Raw genomic sequence first — 15,482 nt, 5'->3', positions numbered from 1 at the left:
CTACGTTTGTATTTGTACCAAGACGAGACGCTGCACATTTCTCCGCTTCGCCCAACGTTTGCCACCTGTCTGCCCATTCCTGGCCATCTTTCCAATGAACCGTTCCTGTGCTCTTTTTATTTTTCTGTATTCGCTCAGAGTAATGAGCCGATTTGGTGAATGTCCGTTCTTTGCTCCATCACGGAAAGGTCAGTACTGTGGGGACCTTTGCCCCGTTTGGGTATGGAGCAGGTTCCAGGTTGAGTCTGAAGGGGAGCTGAGGGCGAGGGACGCGACCGGTCACCAGGGCGACGGCATCCAGCCAATAGCAGACGGCGTTAGTCAGGGGGTGGGGTTAAAGGGTAGCCAATGGCGGCCCGCGTTCCTGGCGGTAGATTCAAATCGAGGAGCCGTTTGTGGGCCGGCCATCAGGCCGTGGAAACGGGCCGCACGGATTCCAGCGACTAAACCCCAACTTAAATATCGTCTTTATCTCCCCCCCCCCCCCCGCTTGAGGGAGGTAACTTGGAGGAGAATGCGGGAGGGCCGATTGGTAAGTTTGTGGACTGGGGGAGGAAGCTGCGGACAGTGAGGATCGCCGGAGGGTACAGCAAGGGTCTAGGCCCGAAACGTCAGCCTTCCCGCTCCTGAGATGCTGCCTGGCCTGCTGTGTTCATCCAGCTCCACACCGTGTTAAAACAGCAGGAATGTGGGTAGGCTGGGGGCTCGGGCAGAGAAATGGTGGGCGGAATTTAGTCCGGGGAAATGTGAGTGATGTGTTTTGGAAGGTTTAAAGCTGGAGGGAAGTGTACAGTAAATGGCAGAACGCTTAGCGACGTTGACACAGAGGGATCTGGGCCACTGACCACTAAAAGCGGCAACACACGGTGGCGACGATGGCGCCCTAGCACGCTTGCCTTCATCAGTCGGGGCATGGAGTATATAAACTAGTGATTCATGATGTAGCTGTGGGAAACTTTTTACTTGGGCCACATTTGGAATATTGAGTGTGGTTCTGCTCACCCCACGACCAGAAGGATGTGGAGGCTGTGGTGAGGGTACATAAGCAGTTCACCCAGGATGTTGCCTGGTTTGGTGGCTGCTAACAATGACTGGAGATTGGATAAACTTATCAGAGATAACAACAGGAATTGCAGGTGCTGGAGAATCCGAGATAACAAAGTGTGGGGCTGGATGAACACAGCAGGCCAAGCAGCATCTTGGGAGCAGAAAAGCTGATGTTTCGGGCTTAGACCCTTCATCAGATAATCTTGTCCCACTTGCCTGCATTTGGTCTGTATCCCTCTAAATCCTTTATATTCATTCAGCTGCCCTTTTAAGTGTTGTAATTGTACCAGCTGCCAACACTTCCTCTGGCAGTTTTTCCTACCCTGGGGAAAAGACCCTAACTATTCAACCTCTCCATGCCCCTCATGATTTTATAATTCTCCATAAGGTCACCCCTCAGCCTCAAACTCTGGAGAAAATAGCCCCAGTCTATTCAACTTCTCCCAACAACACCAACTCTCTAACCCTGGCAAAATCCTTGTAAATCTTTTCTGAACCCTATTGGGTTTAACAATGTCCCTCTTGTAGTAGGAAATCAGAATTGAATGCAATTTTCCAAAAGTGGCCTAACCAATGTCCTGAGTAGCCACAACATGACCTCCCAACACCTATACACAGTGAGATAATGGGAACTGCACATGCTGGAGAATCCAAGATAATAAAATGTGAGGCTGGATGAACACAGCAGGCCAAGCAGCATCTCAGGAGCACAAAAGCTCTATACACCATGCACTGACCAATAAAAGCAAGTGTACCAAATGCCATCTTTATTATCCAATCTATCTGCAACTCCACTTTCAGGGAACTATGATCCTGAACTCCAAGGTTCCTTTCAAAAACAAAGTTACTGGAAAAGCTCAGCAGGTCTGGCAGCATCTGTGAAGGAGAAAACAGTGTTAACATTTCAGGTCCAGTGACCCTTCATCAGAACTGGGTCCCTTTGTTTGGCAACACTCACCAGGACTTTACCATTAAGTATATAATTACTTCCCTGATTTGACCTATCAAAATATAGCACCTCACATTTATCTGGATTCCATCATGATACCAATATATGAGCAATGGGCCCAGCAATCACTTCCCTAGCTTAAATTCCATCAGCCACTCCTTGGCTTATTAGCCCATCTAATCGAGGTCATGTTGTACACTGAGCTAATCTTCTTTGTCCACCGTATCACGTATTTTGGTGTCATTTGCAAACTTACTAACCATACCTCCTATAATTCACATCCAAATCATTTATATGGATTACAAAAACCAGTGGATCCAGCACTGATCCCTGTGACACACTGCTGGCCACAGCCTGTAGTCCAAAAGCGACTGGCAAGATGGTAACAGACAATCTTGTATCCAGACGACTAGTTCTCCCTGCATTCAATTTGATCTCACCCTGTTAACCAGTCTACTGTGCAGATCTTGTCAAATGCCTCACTGAAGTCCATATAGACAACACCTGTTGCTCTGCCTTCATCAATCCACCTTGTCACTTCTTCAAAAAACTCAGTCAAGTTAGTGAGACACAATTTCCCATGCACAAAACCATGTTGACTATCCCTAATATGTCCTTACCTTTCTAATTGCATGTAAGTCCTGTCCCTCAGAATCTCCTGTAATAACTTGCCCATCACTGATGTCAAGTTCACCGGTCTATAGTTCCCTGTCTTTCCCTTACCACCTTGCTTAAATCAAGGCATACATTAGCCAACCTCTGGGAACTATGAACCTGAACTCCAAGGTTCCTTTCAAAAACAAAATTACTGGAAAAGCTCAGCAGACTTTGGGCACCTCACCTATGGGTGTCGGTGATACCAATATATGAGCAATGGGCCCAGCAATCACTTCCCTAGCTTCCCACAGAGTTCTAGGGTCCATCTAATCTTCATTTATGTCTTAGAGTCAAGCACTAAAGTAACTATTTCTGAGCAAGACACTTATTTCCCTGGTAAGGCTTTGTGCAAAACTAAGGATGTGTTTTTCTCTTGCAGATGCCATCCTTTGGATAAAACATTTATACCAGAGAACTGGCTGGTAAGTGTGAAAGATCCTATGACGATAATTCAAAGAAGATTAAGAATGTCTCCCTAGTGTCCTGGTCAGTATCTCCTAACTGCTGTGACTGAAATAGGTTTATTTGCTTATTATCTGCATTATTGCTGATTATTGTGATCTTGCTGTGCAGAAATGAGCATTGTGGCAATGGTACTAAAATTCTGAGTTCCGCGGAAGGGTCACTGGACCCAAAAAGTTAACTTTGTTTTCTCCTTCGCAGATGCTGCCTGAGCTGAGCTTTTCCAGCAACTTTGTTTTTGTTCCTGATTTGCAGCATTCGCAGTTCTTTTGGTTTTTATTATGACAATGGTTGTGTGTTAAACATACTTCATTATCCGTGAAATGCTTTAAAATGTTTTGAGTTGTGAAAGGCATTATTTAGATGCAAATAACTTGATTTGTAAGGAATAAATAAATTAATAGACCATATTGAATTCATGTGAATCAAATTTTGCTGCAAGGCCTTGTTTGTGTCAATTTTTCTGACCTTGAGTATAATTCTTTAACAGTCTCCCCTGTCGCTGTGCATTTTCTGGACCTGGAGGCCATGGCTGCAGTCAGCCTGATGGTTCTTTATGAGGATGATTCAGTAGAAGTGCAATATACAGATAATTCCTGTCTCCAACTCTCCCCTTGTGGTTCGGAATTCCTGTTTGAGAAGGCCCCTGTACCATCTATGCATCCTTTACAGAGTTCGTGCCGGATCCGCCAGCGAACACCGTTCGTCATCAGCAGCTACAAGGTGGGAAAGGCAGACTTCCAGAGGACACTGCTGATACAAGTGCTTCAGTGATGTAGTAAAGTGGTAAATGCTACAGTCAAATTTCTCTGAGAATGGGCTCGCAGATAATGACCTTGAGTAAACATGTTGATCCTGGTTGATAGATAAGTATTGGTCAGGACAATGAAGAAAACACTTCTACATTTTGTCATAGTGACATATGATCTTTTACATTCACGTGGAGGAGGGGTGCAGACACGGCCTTGCTTTGACATCTCGTCTGAATGTTGACAGCTCTGACAGTACAGTGCCCTCCCCAGTACTGCAGTGGAGTTGTCGCTGTCCTTCCAACTATGAAATTTGGTGGACAGTTGAGGGGGTCTTCGTGTGGCACTTGTTTGCTGATAGTTGTGAAGGCCAAGCTTTGAGAGGCCGGTTCTACCATAATGCACTATGCCAAGCTGACTGTCTGAGTGTTATTTACCATGTTGGTATCTGGTGCAAAACACTGGGGTTTCAGTATGGAATTTCCTCTTCAATCTTGATCAGAGCTGGTACCCACTGCATCGTATTAATATCCCTTTTCACATTTGTGGGTAGTTAAATACGTTTATGAAGGGACTTGATCCCCTCCATAGCCCTTTGTTTTATGCTTCAACACTGTTTGTTATTTAATCTTCATAATTTTCTTCCATTCCCATGACATTTTTAAGAGTTTACTAAAGAGGTAGTAAATGTGTTTGTTAATTTTCAAAAATTTTCTAGATTTAGGAAAGGTTCCATCAGACTGGAAAGTAGCAAATATTATTCAAGGAAGGAGGGTGACAGTGAAGCATAGACCAGTTAGCTTGTTGCCTACCATTGGTGTTAGGTGAAAGGTTAGAATCGATCATTAAAGAAATTGTATCTTCACATTTCAAAAAACTCAATAACTGAGAAGTGTCAACATTTGGGTTTTGTCAAAACGCAATTATGTTTAACCAATTTATTGGAGTTCTTTAAAGGTGTATTATCTGCTGTGTGTGAAGAGGAGCCTGTAGACATACTGCAGTTGGATTTCCAGAAGGCAATTAATAAGGTGCTCCGTCACAAGGAACATAAAAGCTGGTGATTTAAGGGGTAGCTCATTAGAATGTTTAGAAGCTTAGCTAGCACCATAGACGTAATCCGAGTGTGGACCCAGGAGACATCGGAATAGTTCTCAATACATTATTTACATCGGTCTTCACATGGAATAGGATGGTGCAGCTATATGCACCAGGGCACAGGACTGTAAACTTTTAAAAGAAATAAATATATAGAGTGAGGAAGTACTCGTAGATTTAGCAGATTTAAAATTGATAAATCTGTCGGCCTGGAAAAAATGTAGGAGGAGTCAAGCAAGGTGACATCAAGGGTTCTGGCAGGAAATTTCAGGCCTAATTTCAATAGTGGGAAAGTTATTAAACCTTTTGAGGTGCAAAATATGTTTGCTCTTGGAGAGACACAGATTAGTTGAGAATAATCAGCATGGATTTGTTAAGGGAAGGCTGTATTTCACAAATTTGATGGAATATTTTGAGGACATAACCTGGAGTGTTGATTCTGGTAGTGTGTTTGATGTGGTCCACACCGACCTCAACAAGTCTTTTGATTAGATCTCTCACAGCAGACTGGTCAAGGAAGTGAGAGCCCATGAGTTTCAAGGTAAAGTGGCATTTTAGATTCAAAGTTGACTGAAAGGCGAGAAGTAGAGGTTGATGGTAGAAGGATGTTTCTGTGATTGGAAGTCTTATCAACAGACTGGTCAGGTGGTACAACAGTGGTAAATGAAATTCAACCTGGAAAATTATGACTCCTTGCACTTGTGGAGGGCTAGCAGTGTAAGGTATTAAACTATAAATGTTATGACCCTGGAAAAGGCTGAAGATCAGAGTGATCTATGCTTAGCCACAGATCCCTGAAGGCAGCAAGGATTTGGGACGCTTGTCTTCATTGGTTGAGGGTAAAATGCAAGAACAGGGCATTTAGGTGGGAATTGTTTAAAATGCTAGTTAGGTCACAACTGGAGTACCTTGTATAGTTTTAGCAGAACCTCCTGCTTTTATATTCCATTCCTTTTGAAACAGAGATCAACATTCTATTTGCCTTCCCTATTATCTGCTGAACTTGGATGCTAGCTTTTTTGTGATCCATGGACAAGGACTCCCAAATCCCTCTCTTCTACAACTTTAGTCTTTTTCCATTTTAAATAATATTCCTAGAAACATAGAAGATAGGAGCAGGATGAGGCCATTTGACCCTTCAAGCCTGCTCCACCATCCATCACAATCATGGCTGATCGTCCAACTCAATAGCCTAATCCTGCTTTCTCCCCATAACCTTTGATCCCATTCACCCCAAGTGCTGTATCTAGCTGCCTCTTGAATACATCCAATGTTGTAGCATCAATTACTACGTGTGGTAATGAATTCCACAGGCTTGCCACTCTGAGTGAAGAAATGTGTCCTCCTCTCAGTACTAAATGGTCTACCCGAATCCTCAGACTGTGACACCTGGTTTTGGACACACCCACCATTGGGAACATTCTCCTTGCATCTACCCTGCCTAATCCTGTTAGAATTTTGTAAGTCGCTATGAGATCTCTCCTCATGCATCTGAACTCCAATGAAAACAATCCTATGGTTGGTTTGCTCACCAAGCTGGTTCATTAGTTCACAGACGTTATCCATAGAACATAGAACAATACAGCGCAGAACAGGCCCTTTGGCCCTCCATGTTGCGCCGACCTGTGAACTAATCTAAGCCCATCCGCCTACACTATCCCATCATCATCCATCTGCTTATCCAAGGACTGTTGAAATGCCCCTAATGTGGCTGAGTTAACGACATTGGCAGGCAGGGCGTTCCACGCCCTTACCACTCTCTGAGTAAAGAACCTGCCTCTGACATCTGTCTTAAATCTATCACCCCTCAATTTGTAGCTATGCCCCCTCATACAAGCTGACGTCATCATCCTCGGAAAAAGACTCTCACTGTCCACTCTGTCTAATCCTCTGATCATCTTGTATGTCTCTATTAAATCCCCTCTTAGCCTTCTTCTCTCCAATGAGAACAGACCCAAGCCACTCAGCATTTCTTCATAGGGCCTGTGCTCCAGACCAGGCAACATCCTGGTAAATCTCCTCTGCATCCATCAGGGTAATGAAACATCATCAGTGCAGCCTCCGATGAAGTGCTGTTGCTTTCCTGCCTAGTATTTAAACTCTGAGGTCCATTGGAATTGGTTAGCTCATTTCCAGTTTTTAGCGAGTTTTGAGAAGATTTGTAGCTCAGGTTGAGGTTCTGGATGTAAGTTTGCTCGCTGAGCTGGAAGGTTTGTTTTCAGACGTTACATCATCAGTGAGACTCCGGTGAAGCGCTGGTGTTATGTCCTGCTTTCTATTTATATGTTTAGGTTTCCTTGGGTTAGTGATGTCATTTCCTGCACTGATGTAAAAAAAAAAAACAGGAAATGACATCACCACAGGAAATGACTTCACTAACCCAACTAAACATATAAATAGAAAGCGGGACATAACACCAGCGCTTCACTGGAGTCTCACTGATGATGTTACCTAGAATGGTGACGAAACGTCTGAAAACGAACTTTCCAGCTCAGTGAGCAAATTTATATCCATTTCTGGTTTATCTTTGCAGCGGTGTGTGTATATATAGGGTCTAATTGTGAATGCTAATTGATTAGAGCTTCGGAGGCTACACTGATGATGTTAGCCAGCATGGTAATGAGACGTCTACAAACTAGTGAACCGATCACCACATCCACAACCCGAGCTACAAATCTACTCAAGAAACTTAGAAAACAATCCTAACCTAATTGGTCTCTCCTCATACGTCAGACCTGCCATCCCTGGAATCAGCCTGGTAAACCTTTGCTGCACTCCCTCGAGAGCAAGAGCATCCTTCCTCAGAAAAGGAGACCAAAACTGCACACAACATTCTGGGTGTAGCCTCACTAAAGCCCCGTATAACTGCAACAGCACATTCCTGCTCCTGTACTCAAAACCTCTCGCAATGAAGGACAACACATCATTTGCCTTGTTTATCACCTGTTGCGCGTGTACGTTTATCTTCAGCGACTGGTGCACAAGCACAGCCAGGTACCACAGCACAATCCCCCCTCCCAACTTACAGCCATGCAGGTAGTAATCTGCCTTCTTGTTTTTGCTCCCAAAGTGAATAACCTCACGTTTATCCAAATTATGGTGCTTCTGCCATTGATTTGCCCACTCGCCCAACCTGTCCAGATCATGCTAAAGGATCTCTGCATCCTTGTCTCAGTTCACCTTCCCACCCAACTTGGTATCACCTGCGAACTTTGAGATATTCAATTTTGTTCCCTCATTCAAATCTTTAGTATATATTGTGCATAGCTTGGGTCCCAGCTTTGATCCCTGTGGCACCCCACTAGTTACTGCCTGCCACTTAGAGTAGGAATTAATGGATTCTTTTCATTGTATCCTCTCTGCCAACCAGTTTCTTTTAGTCCACCTCAATATATTTCTTGCAAACTCAATTTCTTATGTGGTGCTTTCTGATAGTCAACTGGCTCCCCTTGTCAACTCTATGGTTACATCTTCATAGAATTCCAACAGATTTGTCAAGCATGATTTCCCCTTCATAAATCCATGCCGACAGTCTGAGTTTTGCTACTGCTTTCTAAATGCTCCGCTACCAGGTCCTTGATAATGGATTTGAGAATTTTCCCCATGACTGATGTTAGGCTTATGGGTCTGAAATTTCCTGTTTTGTCTCTACCTCCCCTTTTGAGTGTTGGAGTGACATTAGTTATCCTCCAATCTGCAGGGACTGTTCCAGATTCTATAGAATCCTGGAAGATGACCACCGATGCATCCAGTATTTCTCAAGCTACTTCCTTAAATGCTGTGGGATGTAGATTATCCACCTTTAATCCCATCAATTTTTCCAGCACCATTTTTCTACTAATGTTGGTTTCCCTTCGTTCTTCCCTCACTACGTCTTGCATTCTCCAACATTTTCTGGTATGTGATTTATGTCCTCTTTTTGTGAAGGCAGAACAAAGTATGTATTCAGTTGCACGCCGATTTCTTTGTCCCCTATTATACATTCCCCAGTTTCTGTCTATAGGGGACCTACATTTGTTATCACCAATGTCTTTCTCTTCACTTACCAATAGCAATTCTTAGTGTCAGTCTTTGTTCCCTGCAAGCTTAGTTTTGTACTGTATTCTTACATTCTTAATCCTTCATCTTCACTTCCGCTAAAGTGCGTAACCTCATATTTTCCCACATCATGAGCCATCTGCCAGGTTTTTGCCCACTCACTTAACCAGTCTGTGTTCCCCTGTTGAAATTTTCGGTCATCCTCACCGCTTGCCTTCCTGCTTATTTTTGTATCATCACCAAGTTTGGCTATAGTATATTAATTTTCTGCAATCACTTATTTAATGTAATATAAATAATTATGGCTCCAGCACTGATCCCTGTGGAGCTGCACTAGTTACAGTCTGCCATCCCAAAAATGCCCTCTTTATCCCAATTCTCTGCCTTCTATTAAAAACCAAAAGAACTGCAGATGCTGTAAATCAGAAACAAAAACAAAGTTGCTGGAAACGCTTAGCAAGTGTGGCAGCATCTGTGGAGGAGAAAACAGAGTTAACATTTTGGGTCCGGCGACCCTTCCTCGGATTCCTTCTATTAGTTAGCCAACCCCATATCCATGCTAATGTAACACCTCCAACCTCATGGACCCCTATCTCCAGTTGCCTAACCTGTGATATTTTATCCACCGCTTTTTGAAATCCAGATATATCAAATTCACTGCTTCTCTTTTATCCATTCTGCTTGTTGCCTCCACAGAGAATTCCGTTGAATTTGTTGGGCATGCTTTCCCCTTTCATGAAGCCATGCTGACTCTGACTTGATAGATCAAATGGCCTGCTTCAGTTCTTGTGCCTTATTGTGGTGTTCTTTCATTGAACAGGGCTTTGGTGACACCACGTCCTGAATACCACATGCACTTTTAGCCTCCTTCATTATGACGGACCAAACTAAGTTGAAGCTGCTTCAGAAGATGTTTACTAGATTGATACCTGGAATCAGCAGGTTGTCTTGAGGATAGATGGGACATTTGTTTCCACCAGAGTTTGGAAGAGTCAAAGGTGACCTAATTGAAGCGAATAAGGTCCTGAATGGTCTTGACAAGGTGGGTAAGGGAAGGATGTTCCCTCCCTGGGGTCAGTCTGAAACATGGATCATTGTTTTAAAATTTAAGAGTTTCAGAAGAGGGTAGCAGGTGGTGAAGAAGGTATTTTGGCATTCAACGTAAAAGGGTTTGTGTACTTGAGCAGGCATCTCTTACTACAACTGTACAGAGTATCGGTAAAATGACAAGAGGAGTATAATGTGCAGCCCCTATTTGAAGAAGGATGTTTTAGCTACTGATGGAGTGCGAAGAATGTTTACCAGGTTGATTACTGGGATGGTGGGACTGATGTATGGAGAGAGAATGGATTGGTGTGGACTGTATTCACTGGAACTTTGAAGAATGAGGTGGGGAAATCTCATAGAGACCTATTAAATTCTAACAGGGTTAGATAGGGTAGATACACGAAGGATGTTCTCTGACTGGTGAGACTAGATTTAGGGGTCACAGTTCATAGATATGGGCTAGGCCTTTTAGGATAGAGATAAGGAGAAATTTTGTCAGAGTTAGAAGTCTGCAGAATTCTCTTCCTCAGGAAACTGGAGGCCAGAACTTTGAAAACTTTAAAGATGTAGACATAGTTCTTAGGTCAAAAGGAATCGGAGCATATCGGGTGAAAGCAAGAATAGGCTACTGAGTTGGATGAGCAGCTGAGATCATATTGAATGGTGAGGAAAACTCATAAGGGGTGAATGGCCCAGTCCTGCTGTATTCTATCTTTCTAGGACAAAGACGAGCTCTTTTCTCAGAGGATTGTATGACTTTGGAACACTGTTTCAGAAAACAGGATAATTGAATATTTTTGAAACAAGTGAATGGATTTTTGTTGGTCAGGAAAATCATAGTTCATCAGTGGTATATGGAACTGTGGAATTTGAATTGCAAACTTGTTGAATGGTGAAACAATGGGCCAAATGGTCTACTTCTGCTTTTAGTTCCCTCGCATGTTTTGTATTGAAAAACCAATAGCCAGATTGCAGGTATTTGAAATGTGCCATTCTTGCAATTCTAGTATCTGGGTAGGTACACAGCGACAGGAGTCAGCCATTTAGCTCCTTGACCCTGCTCCACAATTCTAAATCATGGCTGAACGCCTAAATCAACACACTGTTCCTGCACTATCGCTATGTCCTTAGATTTCATTAGAAATTCAAAATCTATCAACTATCCTGAATTTACTTAATGGTTTGAGCTTCCAAAGTCCTCTCGGGTAGAATTCCAAATCAATACCCTCTGAGGTAGGAACTTAGAAGTTGTTTTACCACTAAAAGAACCAACAGCACTAAAAATAAAGCTCGAAAGTTTCCCCGCTGCCCTGGGGCAGCCTTTATCTCTTGGTTAATATTAAAAAAACAGATTACCTGGCCATTATTAAATTGTATGGGATCTTACTATGCCAAACTGGCCGTTGCATTTCCTACAATATAACAGTGATGAGACATCAAAAAGAGTCAACTGGCTGTATGGTTCCTTGGAGCATCCCTTGCTCATGAAAGGTATGATGTAAATGCAAAGTCTTTTCATTTATCCCAAAGATTTGATTGTGGAACTAAACTAGTACTGGTAATTTGTGGGTAATGTCATTATGATCTGGCATGCATTTGTTGAGCCATACACATGTCTTCTGTGCTCCAAATGACTTTTCTGATCTCTTAGAGAGGCAGGTTCTGTGCTAGTTTCTTCGCACTTCACTTCCATGCTAAGAGCCTTTTGATTTTCAATTTTATAAAATGTCTAGAATCTCTCTAATCTTACTTCACTTATGGCCCTCAACAATCAGAGGTGCCATGGAACATAGGAGCAGAAGTAGGTCATTCAACCCGTCAAGTCTGCTCTGCCGTCCAATGGGATTGCGACTAATCTGCTAATCCTCAACTCCATTTTAGTGCTTTTTTTCTGCATTACTTTTCATTCCCTTACTGAATAAATCTGCCTATCTCAGTCTTGAATATACTTAACAACGCAACCTCTACAGCTCTCTGCGGTGTAGAATTCCACAGATTTGCTACCCTAAGAGGAAAATGTCCCCCTCATCTGTCTTAAATTGGCATTTCCTTACTCTGAGATTATGCTCCCTGGTTCTAGGCTCCCACAAGGGGAACAATTTATATGCATCTACCCTGTCAAGTCCCCATGCTTCACAATTAGGCCTATGTGACGTTGTTAACTTTCTTGATAACATTCAAGAATTCTTTTGTGCTCTGCCCTCCTGAGAAACTCTTCACTGTTCTTGTTTGGTCTAACTGTGCTCCACTGTTCTCCACATTTTACACCCGTGAATGTCTGCTGTCAAGGTCCATGTTTCAGCCCCATCTAGCAAAACACTCCTAATTGCAATCTTGCTGATGCTTTTCTGAAAAAATGTAATAAATAATAATTAAGACTGTTTATCTTGAACAGAGATTAGCAGGACTGTGGGGAAAGCCTGTGATGAAGTGGCTTTAATCAGAGAGCTCCTTGATAGAGCTGGCACAGGAGTTGACTGAGTGGAGCCCTTTCTGTGTTGTCATTATGGTGCACAAACATAACCAATGCATACTGAACCTTATTTTAATTTCTTGCATGATTGGTTTATTTGTGATTTCTATACTGTATGTGTTTCTCCTGTAGGACCGGTTACTGCAAGCTCTGGAGTTCAGAAATCAATTTGCTTCTCGGCCTTATCTCCCAGCAAGACTGATTTCTGGAGACAAGCTATCGGTGAGTCCTAACTCACTGCAACCCTCCGTGTCAGTTCTACCCTTCTAGACCCCTCAATTTGGCTAAAAGCCAATTTCTAATAATTAAATTATCTGTCTTTTGACTTTAAAACTATGTACTTTTTGTTTTTGTTTAACTCCCTTGCTCCTCCCATCCACTCTGAGAAGAAACTGAATTTGGCTTAGATCTTCAGGAAGTCCAGAACTCGGAGCAGGAGTAGGCTTGAGCCTGGTCCCCATCCCATTACGTTCATGGTTGAGCTCCACTTCCCTGCTGTTTTCTCCAACCCTTGGTTCCCCTTTTGTCTAAGAATTCTACTGAAGGTATGATGGTGACAGCAAAGTTGCAACAATACAGTCAGGCACGGAATGTCAGACCAGGCATGGGGCTGAGTGGCTTACCTCCGAACTGAATTAAAAGCACTTTGGTAAACCAGTGATCTCACCTGACCTGCTTGTCCCAGCACGTTTTTCCAGTTTTGTGGCACGTTTAGAAGTTCTTCTTGCATATCTACTCATGCTGTTTTTCCCTCAGTGCCAATGACAATGGCGCCACAGTGACTCCTAGCTACAAATATCAAAAGGGAAGTGGATATCAGCTGTACCCTTTCACAAAGTGGGGAGATCGAATAAAGGAATCAGGTGGCACGGTGAATCAGTGGTTAACACTGCTTCCTCTCAGCACCAGGGACCTGGGTTTGATTCCACGCTGAGGCAACTGGCTTTGTGGAGTTTGAACATTTTCTGTGCCTGCATGGATTTCCTCCAGGAGCTCTGGTTTCCTCCCACAGTCCAAAAATCTGCAGGTTAAGTGGATAGGTGATGCTAAATTGCCCATAGTGTTCACAGATGAGTAGATTAGGTGGATTATAGGGGAATGGGGTCTTGGTGGGATGCTCTGAGGGTCAATGTGGACTTGATGGGCTGAATGGCCTGTTTCCTCACTGTAGGGGATTCCTTGTGGTATTCTAAATTAAATAATTTATTTCCTTGTTTTTGTTTTCTGTAGAAGTCAGTAACTTTGTTTTAATAATTCATGGGACGTAGGCATCTCTGGCTGGGACAGCATTTATTTTCCACCCTTAGCTGCCCTTGAGAAGGTGGTGGTGAGCTACGTTCTTGAACCACTGCAATCCATGTACACTATACTGTTAGGGAGGGAGATCCAGGACTTTGTAGGTACAGCAGTATATGTCTTTGTCAGTTTGAGTGGCTTGCAGGGGAACTCACCAGCAGTGGAGATGTGATGTATCTGCTGCCCTTGTCCTTCCAGGTGGAAGTGGTCGTGGGTTTGGAAGGTGTTAAGGAGCCTTGGTGAATTTCTGACTGTGAAGGTTCGAGCACCATTCTGGAGGGTTTGAGAATTTGGGGTGACACTCTGCATGCAGTCCTGAAGGAGACACTCATTGTCAGAAATACTGCATTTCAGTCTAGGCACTAAAATGTCTGTTCTGTTCTTAAGTTGATGTCAAAAATCTATAGCTATTATTTTAAAGAGCAGGCACGTTATCCGTGTGTCCTGGCCAATATTTATCCCTGCATAAGGGGCACAGAAATGATCCCTTCATGATCACCTTGCTGTTTTCAGGAGCTTGCATGCAGATTAGCTGATTGTGTTTTTACAAAATAACACCAACTACACTCCACTGGCTATAAATGCCTGACATGAAAGTTGTTATATTAACGCAAACATTTACCAATCAAAAGTAGTTCAATATACCAGTGTCTTGTTTGTCTGGCCCCTCTAGAACCAGTTCCTTGACATTTGTGAAGTGAAGTGGCCTGAAGGTGACGAAGACGGTGGAATAACGGTTGCCGACAGCGGATGGGTGACTGTCTCCTCTCTAGATGGTCGCGCCTTCCTCAACCTGGCTCCATCTCGACTAGAGTTCACTGTGGAATTCCTGACACCAATTAGCAAGACTGCTGCCACCAAGCCGTTCCATAAACTGGACACAAGCAGCACCTCTGATTCCCAAGACTGCCACAATCTGGAGCAGGGCAAATCCTCTGGATTCGTTATGGGCCAGAACCAGTCTGGGAAAAGAGCCCAGAGTTGTCAGAGCAAAGTATGTGAAGGTGCAAATCCTTTTAACCTGGGACAAAGTGGTAGAGGCTTGACTGAGATCGGCTCCAAATACATGTGTCAGTACAAGTGGATGGTTCAGCACCACACTGTGTCCTCTTGTCCGCAAGAATGGCATTGCCCTCTGAGACTTGCTCTTCACTATGACTGTGAGCAGGAGAAATCTTCGGGGCTTGATGGGATAGATAACAAACAGCAGAGTGTTAATGAACCTATGACACCGGAAGTTTCTGGAGTGGCAGAACCAGCCACTACTCTTCCCAGAGTGTTGCCCTTGAACTGCCCAGCCCCGCACCTTCACAGGTAGACATTACATTATATATTTGTAACACAGAGAATATGTATTGCTCGAACTTGTAAAACACCAAGTGTCATAGAGTTGTACAGCTTCGGCCCAATGAGTCTATGCCTACCATAATCCCAAACAAAACTAATCCCACCTGCCTGTGCTTGACCCATGACCCTCCAAACACTTCTTATTCATGTACTTATCCAAATGCTTTTTAAATGTAGCTGTAATGTACCTGGATCTACCACTTCATGTGGAAGTTCACTCCACATATGACTGTCTGCATTTAAAACAAAAGTTGACCCCTGTGTCCTTTTTCTCCACCTTATACATATTCCCTTGTCTTGAAATTCCCCATCCTAGGAA

At 43.4% G+C, this 15,482-nt stretch overlaps 1 protein-coding gene across 3 annotated transcripts in view; it reads left to right on the top strand.

The window, feature by feature from the left end:
* The first annotated feature begins 396 nt into the window (after positions 1 to 396).
* c3h5orf34 (chromosome 3 C5orf34 homolog) overlaps positions 397 to 15,482 on the top strand; it is a 46,208-nt gene continuing 31,122 nt past the window's right edge. For 2 of the 3 annotated variants that reach the window (XM_048526708.2, XM_048526709.2), the window contains exons 1-5: positions 397 to 532; positions 3,033 to 3,075; positions 3,606 to 3,838; positions 12,653 to 12,742; positions 14,490 to 15,130. In XM_048526708.2, the coding sequence (XP_048382665.2) occupies positions 3,644 to 3,838; positions 12,653 to 12,742; positions 14,490 to 15,130 (926 nt within the window). In that variant the 5' untranslated portion in view covers positions 397 to 532; positions 3,033 to 3,075; positions 3,606 to 3,643. Of the gene's footprint in view, positions 533 to 3,032; positions 3,140 to 3,605; positions 3,839 to 12,652; positions 12,743 to 14,489; positions 15,131 to 15,482 lie in introns of all 3 variants that reach the window. The other variant, XM_048526706.2, reaches the window with a different exon arrangement.

This window comes from Stegostoma tigrinum, chromosome 3 (genome assembly GCF_030684315.1).
Source record: "Stegostoma tigrinum isolate sSteTig4 chromosome 3, sSteTig4.hap1, whole genome shotgun sequence".
NCBI lineage: Eukaryota > Metazoa > Chordata > Chondrichthyes > Orectolobiformes > Stegostomatidae > Stegostoma > Stegostoma tigrinum.
Note: the sequence above shows the minus strand (reverse complement) of the source record. Positions and strands in the feature narration are given on the sequence as shown.